Source organism: Indicator indicator, chromosome 15 (genome assembly GCF_027791375.1).
Source record: "Indicator indicator isolate 239-I01 chromosome 15, UM_Iind_1.1, whole genome shotgun sequence".
Lineage (NCBI taxonomy): Eukaryota > Metazoa > Chordata > Aves > Piciformes > Indicatoridae > Indicator > Indicator indicator.
Window position 1 is genome coordinate 20,062,201 of NC_072024.1, and position 14,244 is coordinate 20,076,444.

A 14,244-nucleotide genomic window follows, 5' to 3' on the forward strand; every position below is an offset into this window, starting at 1 on the left:
GACAGGATGGGAAGATATTTTATATTGGATAATGTATTGTCTGTTATCTTTATGTAAAGAGACATGAGGGCCTTATGTATTAGTACTTTACTAGCTTATTCTTAATGCCATATGATCTGTGATCTTGGCCACTTCATCTTTTATTTGTGAATATCTGCATGGTTTACTTTACCCACTGTTTTTAAAATATAGAGATTATTTATTTATATATGCATATACATATATATACCTATATACATATGTGTGTGTGTATATATATATATACATAATCGCAAACACTGAAAGAGTCCTAAGAAGCAGGAACTGTGCCACAAAATGTAGCTACCCAATGAGTTACAGGACTGAGAGAAACAGAAGCGTTTTAGGCCTGTGTTGCTCTCCTGACTCCATGTTACATCAAAAATAAAAGAAATGGAGAGGGGATTGTGGCAGCTGTAGAGCTGAAAGTGTGATTACCTTGTATGTTCCTGCTGCAGTTCTGAACTAGCCTATTTACATAGTAAAATATCATATGACACCTGGTCATTTACTGAGATCTACAGCTGGGTTTCAAAGGTTGCTGAGCTCTGTGCTAGCAGTCCTCAAAGTAGCTAATTAAAATCAATCCTAGTATGTCTACACAAGCTGTAGTTACACAACAAGGCATAGCTGTGTCGGTGGAATTCTGGTTAAGCGATACTTTGGCATCATTAATGGCACAAAAGCTTGAGATGCTTGAGTTTGAACACTGTAGATAATACTTGAAATGAGTAATATTTAGAAACTGATAATGCAGAGAGAAACAGTACGTTAATAGGCTTTTGTCCCTCTGCTTTCCGTGTTCCAGGACGTTTTCAGAACGCTCTTGCAATGTGCCCAGCTGTGGGTCTGCACCATGAAATGTCAAGACAGTGACCTTCTAGAGAGAGGGACTGCATTAAAAGTTGTCTGTTCAGTGTGTTTGCTTACCCTTGCACTCAGAAGCTCTACTTTATTTTGTTTTCTCTGTAGATGTACATTTTTCAGAAGTATGAAAGAATAGAAAATGAATCAATGTGCTGTACTGGAGTTTGTTTTTAAACAGACAAATTACTTTGCCATTGCAAGACAATATATTGATTTTATTTCCCTTTCTGTTTCTCCATGTAAGCCTAGTAAGTGTCCACATACTATTTCTCTGAAGTTAATTTTTAATGCAAGTACCATAAATAACAACATCTTACTCACAGTCCTGAGTGAAACTTACACTTTTGGTGTAAGTCAGAATAGTTTGGTAAATTCTTCTTTGTTCTATATATTTATTGTTGCACGACATAAAGAAACTTTGCGAACACAGGTGGCAGAAACATAGGTTTGCCTCTGAGTAAATGGCCAAAGGAGCAGAGATTTACATTTCCTTTTTCTTTATGTAGGTGCCTACAGGCTAATGTTAAATAAAAAGGAAAACTGCAGTGCTTATCCATCAGTATTTTGCAAAAAAAAATTAACCTCCATTAAAAAAAATAATTGTAGTGAAGGTAGATTATAAATGATTTACATTACAGCCCCACACATTTGAAAAAAGGATCAATGTCTCATTGTGCCTTTATGCAGGTTTTATTTTCAGCCCTCTAGGTGCATCTTCTCTCTCCTTGAGAAATTAAGAGACATAATTTTCCTTGCTTGGACTTTTTTAAAGGACAGTAATACAAAGTCAAACTTGGCTACTATCCAAATTGTGCAAATGCTCATTATAGAGGAAAACTTGCAAGTGTTAGCTCCTGATGCGTCACTTTGGCTGCTGTTACGGGATGCCTTGTGAGGGAGGAGAAGGGGGAATTTCAGAGAGTCCCTAGTTGTGATTATAAAACGGTAATTCAAGGATAAGTTTTGCTGTTTGTAGCCAAAACTCCTAGTGAGAAAACTGTTTGGATTAAGGGATCTAATAGTGTATTTGTGATAGGGAATTTGGATATTTAGATCACTATTTACTGCACATTATGTGTATATTCTTATATAGGGGTAGGTGTTGAAGCACTTAGTGAAACTCTATTGAACCATGTCGATAACAGTAATGAAAACAATGTTAATATTTTAGCAGACTCTTAAAGACTGTTGCGCTTGTAAAATCTCTCTGCTAGGCGCTTGGAAGATCTGAAAGTTAGTCCCTACCACACTGAGTACAAGGGTAAACACCAGGGTTGCTTCAGTTTTAGATGTGTCCAGCAGGAGCAGGGAGGTGATTGTCCCCTTGTACTCAGCTCAGGTGAGGCCACACCTCGAGTATTGTGTTCAGTTTTGGGCACCTCAATACAAGAGAGATGTGGAGGAGGTGCTGGGGCCAGTGCAGAGGAGAGCAACAAAGCTGGTGAAAGGCCTGGAGGAATAAATCTTATGAAGATCGACTGAAGGAGCTGGGGCTGCTTACTTTGAAAAAGAGGAGGCTGAGGGGAGACCTCATTGCTCTCTACAACTACCTGAAAAGACGTTGTGGAGAGGCTGGTGCTGGTCTCTTTTCACAGGTAATTAGTGATAGAAAAGAGGGAACGGCCTCAAGCTATGACTGGGTAGGTTTAGACTGGACAGTAAGAACATTTTTTTTTTTTTCATGGAAAAAGTGGTCAGACATTGGAATTGTGCTGCCCAGGGAGGTGGTTGAGACGCCAGCCCTGGCTGTGTTTAAAGGTGTTTTGGATGTGGTGCTAGGGGATATGGTTTAGGGGTGAACCTTGTAGAGTAGGGTTCTTGATGGGACTTGGTGATCCTGAGGGTCTTTTCCAACCTGAACGTTTCTGTGATTATGTGAAATGTCTGTAACCTAAGAACAGCCTTATCAGGAAACAGACCCCCGAAGGTAAAACTCCACTTTTTCCGGTGTTTGATCATCTGCATAACCTCTGTAGCAGGTGCAGCCTTGCTTTGTACTGCGACAGTATCTGAACACATTATCAGGGCAGCCAGCAGCAGGGCGTACAAAAAGCACTTCGCCTGCGGCTCGGTGGTGGACTGTAGAGGAAGATGCATTCCTCCCGCCGGTTGTGATCGGTGGTCTCTGAAAACCGGGCAAAGGGGCACCGGGACTGGGCTCTCCGCCACTCTGTGCTATGCAGGCTCCCGTACGGGCAGCAGCACCTGCGACCCTTCCTTCGTGCCCTGCTCAATGATGGCAGCAGGAGGGGCTGCCCGGTGCCAAGATGGCAGCTCGGTACCGCCTCCCGGCGGCGGGCGGGACTTCCTTCGCGGGGCGGTGCGCAGCCGCCATGGGGGAGGCGTGAACGCGGCGGGCCGGCGGCAGGCACCGTCCCTACGGGGCGCGGCGGCAGCAGCACTAGCAGCGGCGGCGTGCCGGGCCGGGCATGGAAGTGGAGAAGATGGATGAGAATGAATGGAAGTATCACGGGGAAGGGAATCAGAGCCTCGTCGTCTCCCACTGCCAGGTGCGGGAGGAGGGGGGGGGGGGCCCGCGGCGGGTAACGGCCGGCGGCGCGCGGGCGCCCCTCCCCCGCCCGCCGGGCCCGCGTGAGGGGGCGCCGCCCGCGTCGCGCGCTCCTGAGGGGAACGGGCCGGGGCCGAGCCGGAGTCTGGGCAGGCCGTGGTCACGGCAGGAGTGTGCTCCTCCAGGTGTCGGGCCTCGCCCCTGGCGGGAGCAGCCACCCGGCCCCCGCCGCCCCTCCTTTCTCTCCAGAAGTAGTTTTCTATCCCGGTCCCGGGGTCTGGCCCGGCGGGAGCGTGCGGGAAAATTGTGCCCGTCCGTCCCCCCGCCCGACGAACCCACACCAGCCCTAGGGAGAGCTCAGCAAGCGCTTCCCGTGGCTCTCCCTAGGGCTGGTGTGGGTTCGTCGGTAGCGATAGCAGAGGCGAAAGCGGGTGATGACTGGACAGCTGTCGTCTGGGAACGGGAGTCGTGAGGAAAAGTGCTGAGCGTTTCCCGACTCTGTCATGGTGCCGTGTGTGTGCGGGTGTGACAGGAGAAAGGAGGCTGGGGCAGGGACGGTTTTCCTTTTGTCGCTCGCTATCTTCGTTTACAGGAGTTCCAGCACTTGCTGCAGTGCTGAGCTGGGTCTCCAGAGATGGATTTCAGTTTCTGGCTTGGCCGTAGACCTTCGTGCGACTGGGCCGGTCACTTACTCTCTCAGAGATGAAGGGGAATTTACGTTTTGGGGGTTTTCTTTGTTTTGTTGTTTTAGTTAAAAAAAAAAAAGAAAAAACCCCAGCGTTTTGGCAAACAGTAGCAACTAAAGCTAAATCCGATAAAGCAGATTCTGTATCAGCTTAAAAAGCATGTGTTCACTTGACTGCTGTCACTGTGCTCTTGCCCCATTTGTGTGTATGTTATTTACTTAATATGCTGGGAGAGGTGTTCCTTCAAAGGTGTTTATCTTTTTTTCCCTAAAAAGTTTTGTAGATATGTTTTGCCTTAAATCTCTTTGAATTTCAGTTTAAATTCCGGTATGGATTTGCTGCAGAATGTTCTTGATGCTTTATAGATCTAAACCTACTAAAGCTGAAATTAATGCAATGGAGACTTTATGTGGAGAACAATCTACACCAAAGAGTTGCATCCTGTGAATCATTAATACTGTCTGAATGAATGACTGAAAATACTGGATTTTGTGTTTGTGTCTTGTTTTTTGGATTATAAGAATAAACTAGATGTAAAATATATTAACAAATACCATGTCTGAGGAAATGCTGGAAATCTTCAGGTGCTCTCCAGACTTCAGGAGGGGCACTTCCATGACTCATTTCTTTGTATTAAGTATTTTTTAAAACATTATTTTTGCTACCAGAAGAAGGTGCATGATTTTTGTTTCCCATCCATGTTTCAGGTGTGAGATAGGCAGTTTAAAAAATACTCAGTCACTGGATGATAGAGGTCAGGATATGTAATGGATTAATAGTGATGTAATTGTGATATCTTTAAAACTGTGGAAAGTGAGGAAGAATGCCAGAGATTTAGAATAGTTGTCGAGTGTGTCGGTTCTCTTTTTAATGAGATGCTAAGACTTTAAGATAAAGTGAAATGGGTATGATTTTTCCTTGCTAGGCAGCTTTGAACCAGTAAAGCTTACATCTTAGAGCTTTGTGTCTGCTGATGGTGAGCTCTTGTAAAATGGGAGTGTGTAAAATACTGTTTTGATGCTAATTGTTACTTTGTATCTCTTACAAACAGGACATACTTAGATGATTAATCATCGTTCTCGTGATATGATGACAAGTCGTTCTCAGGTTTGCATGTACAGAACAGCAGCACTAAGGCTGATTTTCATTTTAACTTGCTTCATTCTGTATCTCTTCAGTTCTTGGGTTTTGTGTCTAAATGCTAGTGGGAGGAGCAGCACTTTGGTTGATGCAAGGGAGACGTCAGTGGATGCTCAGATAAAAGTAACAGAGTTGTAATAATGAAAGGTCAGGGTGGAACTGTGTGCATGCCTCTTGTTTTCCATGTTATCTTTTTTGATGTGCAGTGGTATTTCGGAATGTGGGCAGGAAGCTGGTCTCTACTTCTGTAGGTATGATCTTCTCTTCCTTGCTTTTCCTGGAAGATCTTTAAAAACAAAACAGCAACAACAAATTGATCTCCATCCTCTGGAGATGAGGGTACAAGCTTCTTTACCTTTCATGAAAGAAGATCTAGGGTGTTTTCTTTCAACTTCTGCCCTTTGGACCACTCTTTGAAGCACTCATAACAGGTCCTGTTCAAAGTCACATACCAAGTATGCTGGATATTTGGAGTAAGCAGGCCACCTGGATGGAGACTCCTTGTTCTTGGTAGTGTGGAGTGTGGCTGGACTGGTAAAGACTAAGGGGACAAGGTATGCATCATCACTTCATGGTGCTCTCATGTGTTACAGGCTGTGCTTATCTCTTTGGTTTGCTCTGTTCCCTGTACCTTTCCCTTTAGTACATGAATGTAATCCATTGTTAATCCAGAGTTAGTACAGTACCAAAATTAAAAACTTGGTCATAGAAAAATCGTATAGCCAGCCAACAGCTCTGCTAGCAATGAGCTGATAAGCCTTAGGTGCAGGCAACGTGCAGCCCCCTGAATGGTGGCATATAGACAAAGGTTTGTCTGACAGTCAGAGCCTGATCTTCCATGGAACATGCTCTGTTTTGGTGCAGGTAGTGTAAGGTACAGCTTCGTGTGCTTGTTCCTCTTGCAGGTTATGGATCTTGCTAAAGGCAGCAGCAGGGAGAGCCCTATGTGTGCCTGGTTTCGACAGCGTGCGGAGTGCCCTGCCGCAATCACTGCAAGCACATCTCTGTTCCTTATGCATGTGCTGAAGGACTGAGGGCTGAGGCAGGGCATGGGCTAGTCAGCACGTGTCTGCTTACAGAGATAGTTTTACAGCATTTAGCAAGTGATCTGCTGAATGCAGATGGAACATCTGCTGTGCATCTCCAGGTACCATTGTTACTCTGGAGCTGTGTGCCTGCTTGCTTAATGCAGGCTCGAATTTCTGCTTTCCTGGATTTTTAGTTTCAGTTCCAATGAATGAAATTCTAGAAGATGTACAGCATTGTGGTCCCAATGTCTCTGCTGCTGAAGCTTTTCCCCTCAGTTTTTATTTCAGCTGCGGTTAAGTTAATCCAAATTGAAATTGAATTGTGGTCACAAAGGCTTTGTATATACAGTCTTGCAGCCTGATGAAATGCTTGTTTGGAAAATGAACATGGACAGCTTTCCTACTTCCTGATTTTAGGGAGAGGCACAACTGTTGGTTCAGTTGGTTCCTGAAGACAGTGATTAAGGTGTTCAGAAAGACTAGTGTGAGCACACTTAAATTGCAGGTTCATTCAAGAGAGTCCATATGATCCTTGTCCATTGGTTGCAATTTTGAATATTTGATTGAGTTACATTTTTCCCTTCAAATAACTTAGTGGCCACCCTTCACACCATACAGTAGATGGTCTGCTTACCCCTAGTTGCTGTCTCAGAGATGCATAAAGGTACTGCATTACAGAAACAGCTCTACAAAACCTCAACTCAGCACCACCAGGGACAGCCAGGCTGTGTAGGAAGGGTGCTTCTCATTCCCTGCATTTTCATTGGAGTGATGCTCCTTTCACATCAAATTTGGGTTACCCCTCTTTTTAAATCAGAAGACTTTTTTTCATTCCTCTTCCCTGCTCTTGAGCAGTAGAGAGGGTTTAGAGGAACTGCTGTAGAGCAGTTCTCTCTGGTAAGCTGTTGACTCTTGTTTAAGAAGTGAGCTGGAGATCCTCATTCATAGTTTTGAGTTTTAATCAGTTATTTGCTTTTATGGAGATGCTTAATATTTCATTTCAAAAGGGGAGGTGTTTGTAGTAAACAATGTAAGCAACTCTAGAAATAATGACTTGCATTTCCTTTCACTGTTGAAACACGCATTTGGGATCTCCATTTTTTTCTTTGAGATAAAATGTGCACAGTCTTTCTGTGCATCACTGCAGTTGATTTGCACTCATGTTTGGATTTTGTGTTAGGATATTATGGTAGCCAAATACTTCATCACAGAATCACAGAGCATTAGAGGTTGGAAGGGACCTCCAGAGATCATTGAGCCCAACCCCAATATGTCTGAATGTTAAGTTTATCTTTTATGGTGATTATTGGGAGGTGATAGAAGAAAAGAGGAGGATTTTTTCCCAAGGTTTTTTTTTTTTTATTTAGTGAGATGGTCCAGAGGAACCTTGGTGTTTCATATCTTCAGATGCCTTGATTATTAGTAATAACCTACTTCTTGCCTGAGCATATGCAGCCTTAACACATATCCTTGGGTCTTGGTATGGGACTTAATTCATAACTATGTAAATCATCTCCAGAGCGTATGTAAGTGTATGAGAGAGAAAAGGGGAGGGAGGGTAGATGGAGAAGGTAGATGAAACAGAGCTAAGGAGCCTGGGTGAGGAGCTCAAGTCAAATAATCAGACTTGCAGAAGATTCCTGAAGTTGATGTCTGCAGTAAGTGTCTCTCTCTTCACTGATACATTTTTTTTCCTTTCCTTTGGGACACATGGGTAAAGATGGAAGATACAGGCATCCTTGCTGGGCCTAGTTCTGACTTTGCAGGGGACTGGAGAGAGCACAGGTTGCTAGGAGAGAGCGGGGATCTTGGATTTTAACTATAGTCTTGGCTTGCACTGTATCTATAGCTGCTTCTCCTGGCAGCTGCAGTATGATGGCTTCAAAGTGTGTATGGAAAGACACTTTCTGCATGTGGGGGAGATGGATTTGATTTTGTTTATTTGAAATAAAATCTCTCTACTTGCAAGGGAGTGTTGTGTGTTGAATCAGGCTAGGTAATTTTCCCTGGTGGTGCTTTTGCAATAGGAAATAGTTTTCTGGTGATTGTTTAGTTTTTAAGAATAATGACAGATTTTTTTTTTTAACTGGAAAATTTTGTCATAATAACCTTACTTTGAGAGAGGACCATTAACAATGTTGTATGTTGAGGCCTTTGCTGAAAGAGGGAAAAGCCTATGGTCAGAATTACTACCTACCTGCAGCTTTCCTGTCTGGCCTCGTTTGTCAGAAAGGGAGTGATGCTGATTGTTAATTGTTGTTTTGTTGAGAGAATCTTCTTAAGACACTTCTGATGATGGCATTTTGTACAAGTTAAAAACCTGTGTGTCCTGTTTGTTCTTCCATTGTTTTTCTATGTGGAGTTGGCTGCATCTGTTTTGCTCTCTCGAAATTAGTGTAAGTAAAGCATTGCCCCCAAATCTTCCAAGTCATTCCTGAGAAATTATTCAGATCTCTGACTGTAAAGGATATTTTGTGCAGTTCTGTTTGGTTCTTTTCCTTTATTAATCCAGTGTTCCATAAATCTTATCAGTTAATGTCTCGATCTCAAGGAAATACAGAACAGGCTGCTAATTCCTGTATTGGAGAGTCTTCAGGTAGGAGAAAAGTACTGAAAAAGTAGTTGCTGTTCATTGTGAGTATAATTCCAAGAGCTTATTGACAGTGGCCTTCTCTGAATCTGAATATCACCCTGATTTAAAATATGGCCAAGTAAGGTGAATTGGTTCTGTCACAGTAGGAAATGACAGAACAGGTAAAATGCAACTTGTGTTTCTTGAATTTTATTTTGGAAGGCAAAGGCAAAGTTTTGGTAACACTTGAACTTAAACATTTTTGTACCCTTTAGGAGATTCTTCTGTTTAATTCCAAAATGATGATAATTTTTATTTCTAATGGATATCATACTCTGGATGAATCCAAGAGCCACCATGGCTATGTGATGTAATACAAGTAGGAGGTTTGCATCCAATTCTGTAGAATTTACTGGAGAAAACTTACACATGAGCAAGTTGAACCAAAATTCCAGAATCAGCTTTAATGGGCTATTAAAGCGTCTATATCTGTATCTATATACTTTTATTTCCCCATCCCCCCCCCTGTGGCTGTAGGATATTGCTTTGACCTGGTTTCTCCAGGGGGATGCTTCTCTAACCATTGTCTAGCAAAACCCCGCACTTGGACATCCTTTCCCTGCTTAGAAAAAGGACAAGAAAACAGACTGATGACTAAATGTCATATGATTAAATATCATATATTGCTTTGTTCCTTCTTTCCTAGTTGTAATTGCCTTTGTTATCTATTCAAACCTGTTTAGAAGTTGTAAGCAAGTAGAGGAGTTTCTGCCCAAATTTCCTGCAGCAAGGAGCTCTAAAACCCAGTTGAAAAGCTAAGCATGCAATCAGCGTCTGTCATCAGTGGAAAACAAGGGGAAGAGATGTCTGCCTCACTGTAAGCAGCAATAAAATTTTTAGGAACAGGAGGCAGTCACCTGTTTGAGTTGGAATTTGGGACCCTTTCTGTCACCTCTATGAAATTGTATGTTTTCTTGTGTTAACTGCTAGTAAAATACACATCTGTAGTCACTTAAAACAAAGGCAGAGGGGTTTGTATTTGGTTGTATATGGTTCTTTGGCTAAACTGGTAAAACTGTGACTGTAGATGTCTTAACTGATTTAGACTAACTCTACCTGAGTGCAACCTACAAAGCTTTTACTATAAACAAAGAATTAGAAGTTGGAAGCGCTTCCAGTTCTGGGGATTAGTTCTGTGCAAAGCTTTTTTTGCCACCCTGAAAAGTCAACAGCTTGAATCAACACCTATACAGGATTTTAATTCCATGTTGTGACATGAATTCCATATTGTACTAGTGTAGTTAAATTTCCTTTTCTGTGCCATTACCAGATTTCTTCACTTGAAAGGGTGCTCTAAATGCAGTGCAGTTCAGTAGTACCTTCCATAAAGTGGAAGGGAAGGTGGCACTGGGTAGCAGGACTGAGTGCAGCGAGGAGAAAGAGCAGAAAGGCAATAATTGCAACTTTCTGATCATGTTAGTAGTTTAAATTCTGTAGATGTAGTTGGGAAAACGTCCATTTTCGTGCCCCTCAGTTCAAGAGGGACAGGGAGCTACTAGAGAGAGTCCAGCACAGAGCCACAAAAATGATTAAGGGAGTGGAACACCTTCCTTATGAGGAGAGACTGAGGGAGCTGGGGCTCTTCAGCTTGAAGAGGAGGAGACTGAGGGGTAACCTCATTAATGTTTATAAATATGTAAAGTGTGAGTGCCAAGAGGATGGAGCCAGGCTCTGTTCAGTGATGCCCAATGACAGGCCAAGGGGCAGTGGGTAGAAGTCGAGGCATAGGAAGTTCCATGTGAACACGAAGTTTTTTACTGTGAGGATGACAGAACACAAACAGGCTACCCAGGAGGGTTGTGGAGTCTCCCTCCAAGACCTGCCTGGATGTGTGATCCAGTATAGGTGATCCTGCTCTGGCGGAGGGGTTGAACTGGATGATCTTTTGAGGTCCCTTCCAGCCCCTAATATTCTGTGAAATGTAGTGTGTGTGCAGAAGGAAATGGGAGACACCTTAGGTGTAATTCTCTGATACGACAGTGATGCTTTAACTAGCAGCAGCAACACCATACTTTTTGAAAAAGACTTTTTTCAGAGGTTTATTTTTAATTTGCTGATAGTGGAGTATTGGAACACACTTGTCTTCTGGTGGCTTTCTCTGGAAATTCACATTTTGTGCCTCTTTCTTTGTATTTTTTTCTTTTCTTTTTTTTTTTTTGGAGTGACTTTTGAGACTGCTGAAGACTATACACAACGAATGTGTAAAACGATTCCCAGTGTTGTAGGCAAGCTCAGGAGGTAGTTAGCCTTGACTAAAGACAGCCTTGATTTCCCCCCCGCCGCCGGCCCTGACTGGGGTGTGTGCTAGCTCAAACTGAATTTCTTTTCGCAGTTTATCAAGTTGTTATCTAAAAGGCATTTTTCTTGTCTATTGCAAGAGTTTGCTAAGTGCACTGATGGTGGATTTCACAAGGCTGTGCTTTGCCTTTTCCATGCTGTGCATGGATCTTCCCTCTGCTGACAGCACTGGTGGGCTCATTACTCTAGTGAATGTGACTTGGCCAACCTGTAAGCTGTATAGGAGTGGTCAGTCTAATATCCTGGTTTAGTCACTCCTTTGATTATTTCCTCCTTCCCAACCTTTCAGTGTTTTCTTTGCCTCAGTGTGTTACTTCTGAGATAGCTGTATTCTGCCCTCCTGGCTTTGCTTGGGAAGGAGCAGACACTGCATTTGATTGAACAGTTGCCCAAGACTTGCTCAGGCTTCTTCTAGCTGAGATGTTCAGGATGCTTGGAATTATTACTTGTTCTTTATTGTATTACTTTCTTCTAATCTCCATTACTGTTTTAACTGTGTATCACCTCCCCTCCCTATTAATATTTTTCTGAAGTGCTGTATTTCCTCAATATAGCAGCAGCTGGCTGTGCAGCTCAATGCAAGAAAGTGTTTGTGGCTGGTAGGTGGAGGTTTAGAACAGGCAAAAGGAAGGAAGCTTAGCACATGTTTTTCTGTTCTTATTGGTATCTTTCACCTGTTTGACAGATGGATGAGGTATTTGATACCCTGTTAAATGTTAAGGACCAGATTTTTCCTCGCTTGTTTTCAACAGATGGCAGGGAAATCTACTGCATTAATGCAGAGTGCAGTAATGTGTGCTGAGGGCCAGGCATCAATAGGTTAATTCATTCTATCCTCTCTCTGGTATGTGTTTCCACCTAGTACCAGTGGGTGTATCACTTGATATCATTTCTGGTACTGTGATTAGGTGCTTAGCTGAAGGGCAAACGTTTCCTTCTCGCTCATGGTTGATGCAGTCATTAAATTGGTACCACCTGCATACTGCAAAGTTGTTACACAAAGCTTAGCTCTAAAGTGAAACCTGAGTTGGTGCTTAAGTCTCGTGGGAACCTAGTTCATAACCAGGCAGGGGAAAAACGTGGAATGAGCACCTGAAGTCTGATGCAAGCCATGAGCTCTGTGCTAAAGAAAACAAGCTTGGTAGTGGTGTTTGCTTCTAAGTAATGCTTTAGCAAATTGCATGGTGTCGAGCCAGGTGTTATGCCAGAAATTCTTTATTCAAGTAAAGAAATAAAAAAGTTGTTTTTAAGGGATTCCTAGGCTAAATAAAACAGTATTGTTCCGATTTTTCAATGCTTCCTTGCGCTCTGGGTGAGCAATTGCTAAACTTCCTCCATACTGGCAGGAAATGTAGCTTTCCTCACTTTGTTTTGTGTGAGCTTGCCCACCTTTCACAGAACCAAACCAGTTTGGAAGACATCACTTGCATACAATACTGCTATATGTACTTCATTCAAAAGCTGCAGTTTTCCAGTGCTTGGTTGTTTTCATCTCCCACATCTCGCCACATTGCACAGCACACTGACAACCTGGGTGAGGAGACCTTCAAAAACGTCTTGTGTTGAGTTTCATAAAGGTAAGACTTGACTGAAGCACTTGGGCAGTGTGGTGAGCATGGTTTTACTGAGTGGTGTTAGTTCTCAGAAGGAGCTCTCCTGTGTGTCTTGTCTGAGATGTGAAGATGACATCTCTCCATTTGGCTTCCTCCTGGAAACTGCATTTTCTGAATAGAAAATCATAGAATTGTCAGGGTTGGAAGGGACCTCAAAGATCATCTAGTCCCAACCCCCTGCCATGGGCAAGGACACCTCACACTAGATCAGGTTGCTCAGAGCCACATCCAGCCTGGCCTTAAAAACTTCCAGGGATGAGGCTTCTACCACCTCCCTGGGCAACCTGTTCCAGTGTCTCACCACCCTCATGGTAAGGGTGTCTGTCTTCTGTTTAAATCCCTCAATCTAGAGTTGGAATTGAAGGGGTTGTGGAATGTAAATTTTGAATAAAGAATGTCAGAATAATTTTTTGTTGACATATACCACACAAATAGCTTAATGTCAGCAAAAGAGTTCTGTAGTTCACATTTAGTACCACTGAAACGGTTGTTAATTAGTATTTGCATATCACTGTGTTAAACAGGGCTCAAATAGTAGTTCAGTGTAATTTAACTCCCTCCCTCCCTTTGATTGAAATTTAGATAGAAAGCACCTTCTGCAGGTGTCATTGCTATATGCTGTCATAAATCCACAATGATTAGGTTGTTGAATAACTGCAGTGGTGCTAATAGAAGGTTTGGCATACTTGGTGAGTTGGTAAGTTCTTGGCAGCTCTTCAGGCTTGGCAAAAGAGAATGAATTAAAGAATCAGATTTTACTGTTACAAAGAAATTCAAAAGCCTTTAGGGGCACCATTCTCTCTAAAAGTAGTCAACTTCATCTCATCATCTCCTTACGTAATAGTTGGTGGTGGTGTGTATAATTGACTGCAACAAATAGTATAGTCATAATTGTAGGGAACGTTACAATTATTATTAATTGTATGTTACCAGTCTGAGAGAGTTTCCCCCAATGTTTGTGATTGAAAGCTCATGACTTTTATATGGACACCTTTAAAACAAGGGTGGGGTTTCTTGTTCTGCTTGTATAGTAGACAGGCTGGTGATGTAAAACAGTGTGTAGTGCTTACAAAAATACTGGTTGAGTCTTTAGATCCCACAATTTGTGACACTTTGTGGAGTGAGGGAGATGATGGGTGTGGGCAAAGGAGTGGATTTCCTTTTGGTACTTGGAACTTGGTTCCCAAAGTGCTTTGGTTTCTACCAGTAGGTCTTGCATACAAGAGCACAAGTTGGTAACCAACTAGATGAGAATCTTTTCTAGTACACTGGACAGTTGTACAACTAGCTGTTAGAGCAAGGCTTTGCCTCTAGACAAAAGCAGTTAACACATGCTGTTTAGAGTAATGATAGAGTAATAACCAGTGACGTGAGCCTGCTTATTTGGAAAAGCAGAAGCTGAAGTGATGTTTCCCAGGCTTTGTGTTTGGACAGGCTAATTCTTTACAGTTTC

At 42.7% G+C, this 14,244-nt stretch overlaps 1 protein-coding gene across 1 annotated transcript in view; it reads left to right on the plus strand.

Moving 5' to 3' along the window:
* Positions 1 to 3,314: 3,314 nt before the first annotated feature.
* The window catches only part of IPPK (inositol-pentakisphosphate 2-kinase), a 32,622-nt gene continuing 21,692 nt past the window's right edge, over positions 3,315 to 14,244 (plus strand). Inside the window, exon 1 of the mRNA XM_054387446.1 lies at positions 3,315 to 3,395. Within this exon, the coding sequence (XP_054243421.1) occupies positions 3,315 to 3,395 (81 nt within the window). The remainder of the gene's footprint in view (positions 3,396 to 14,244) is intronic.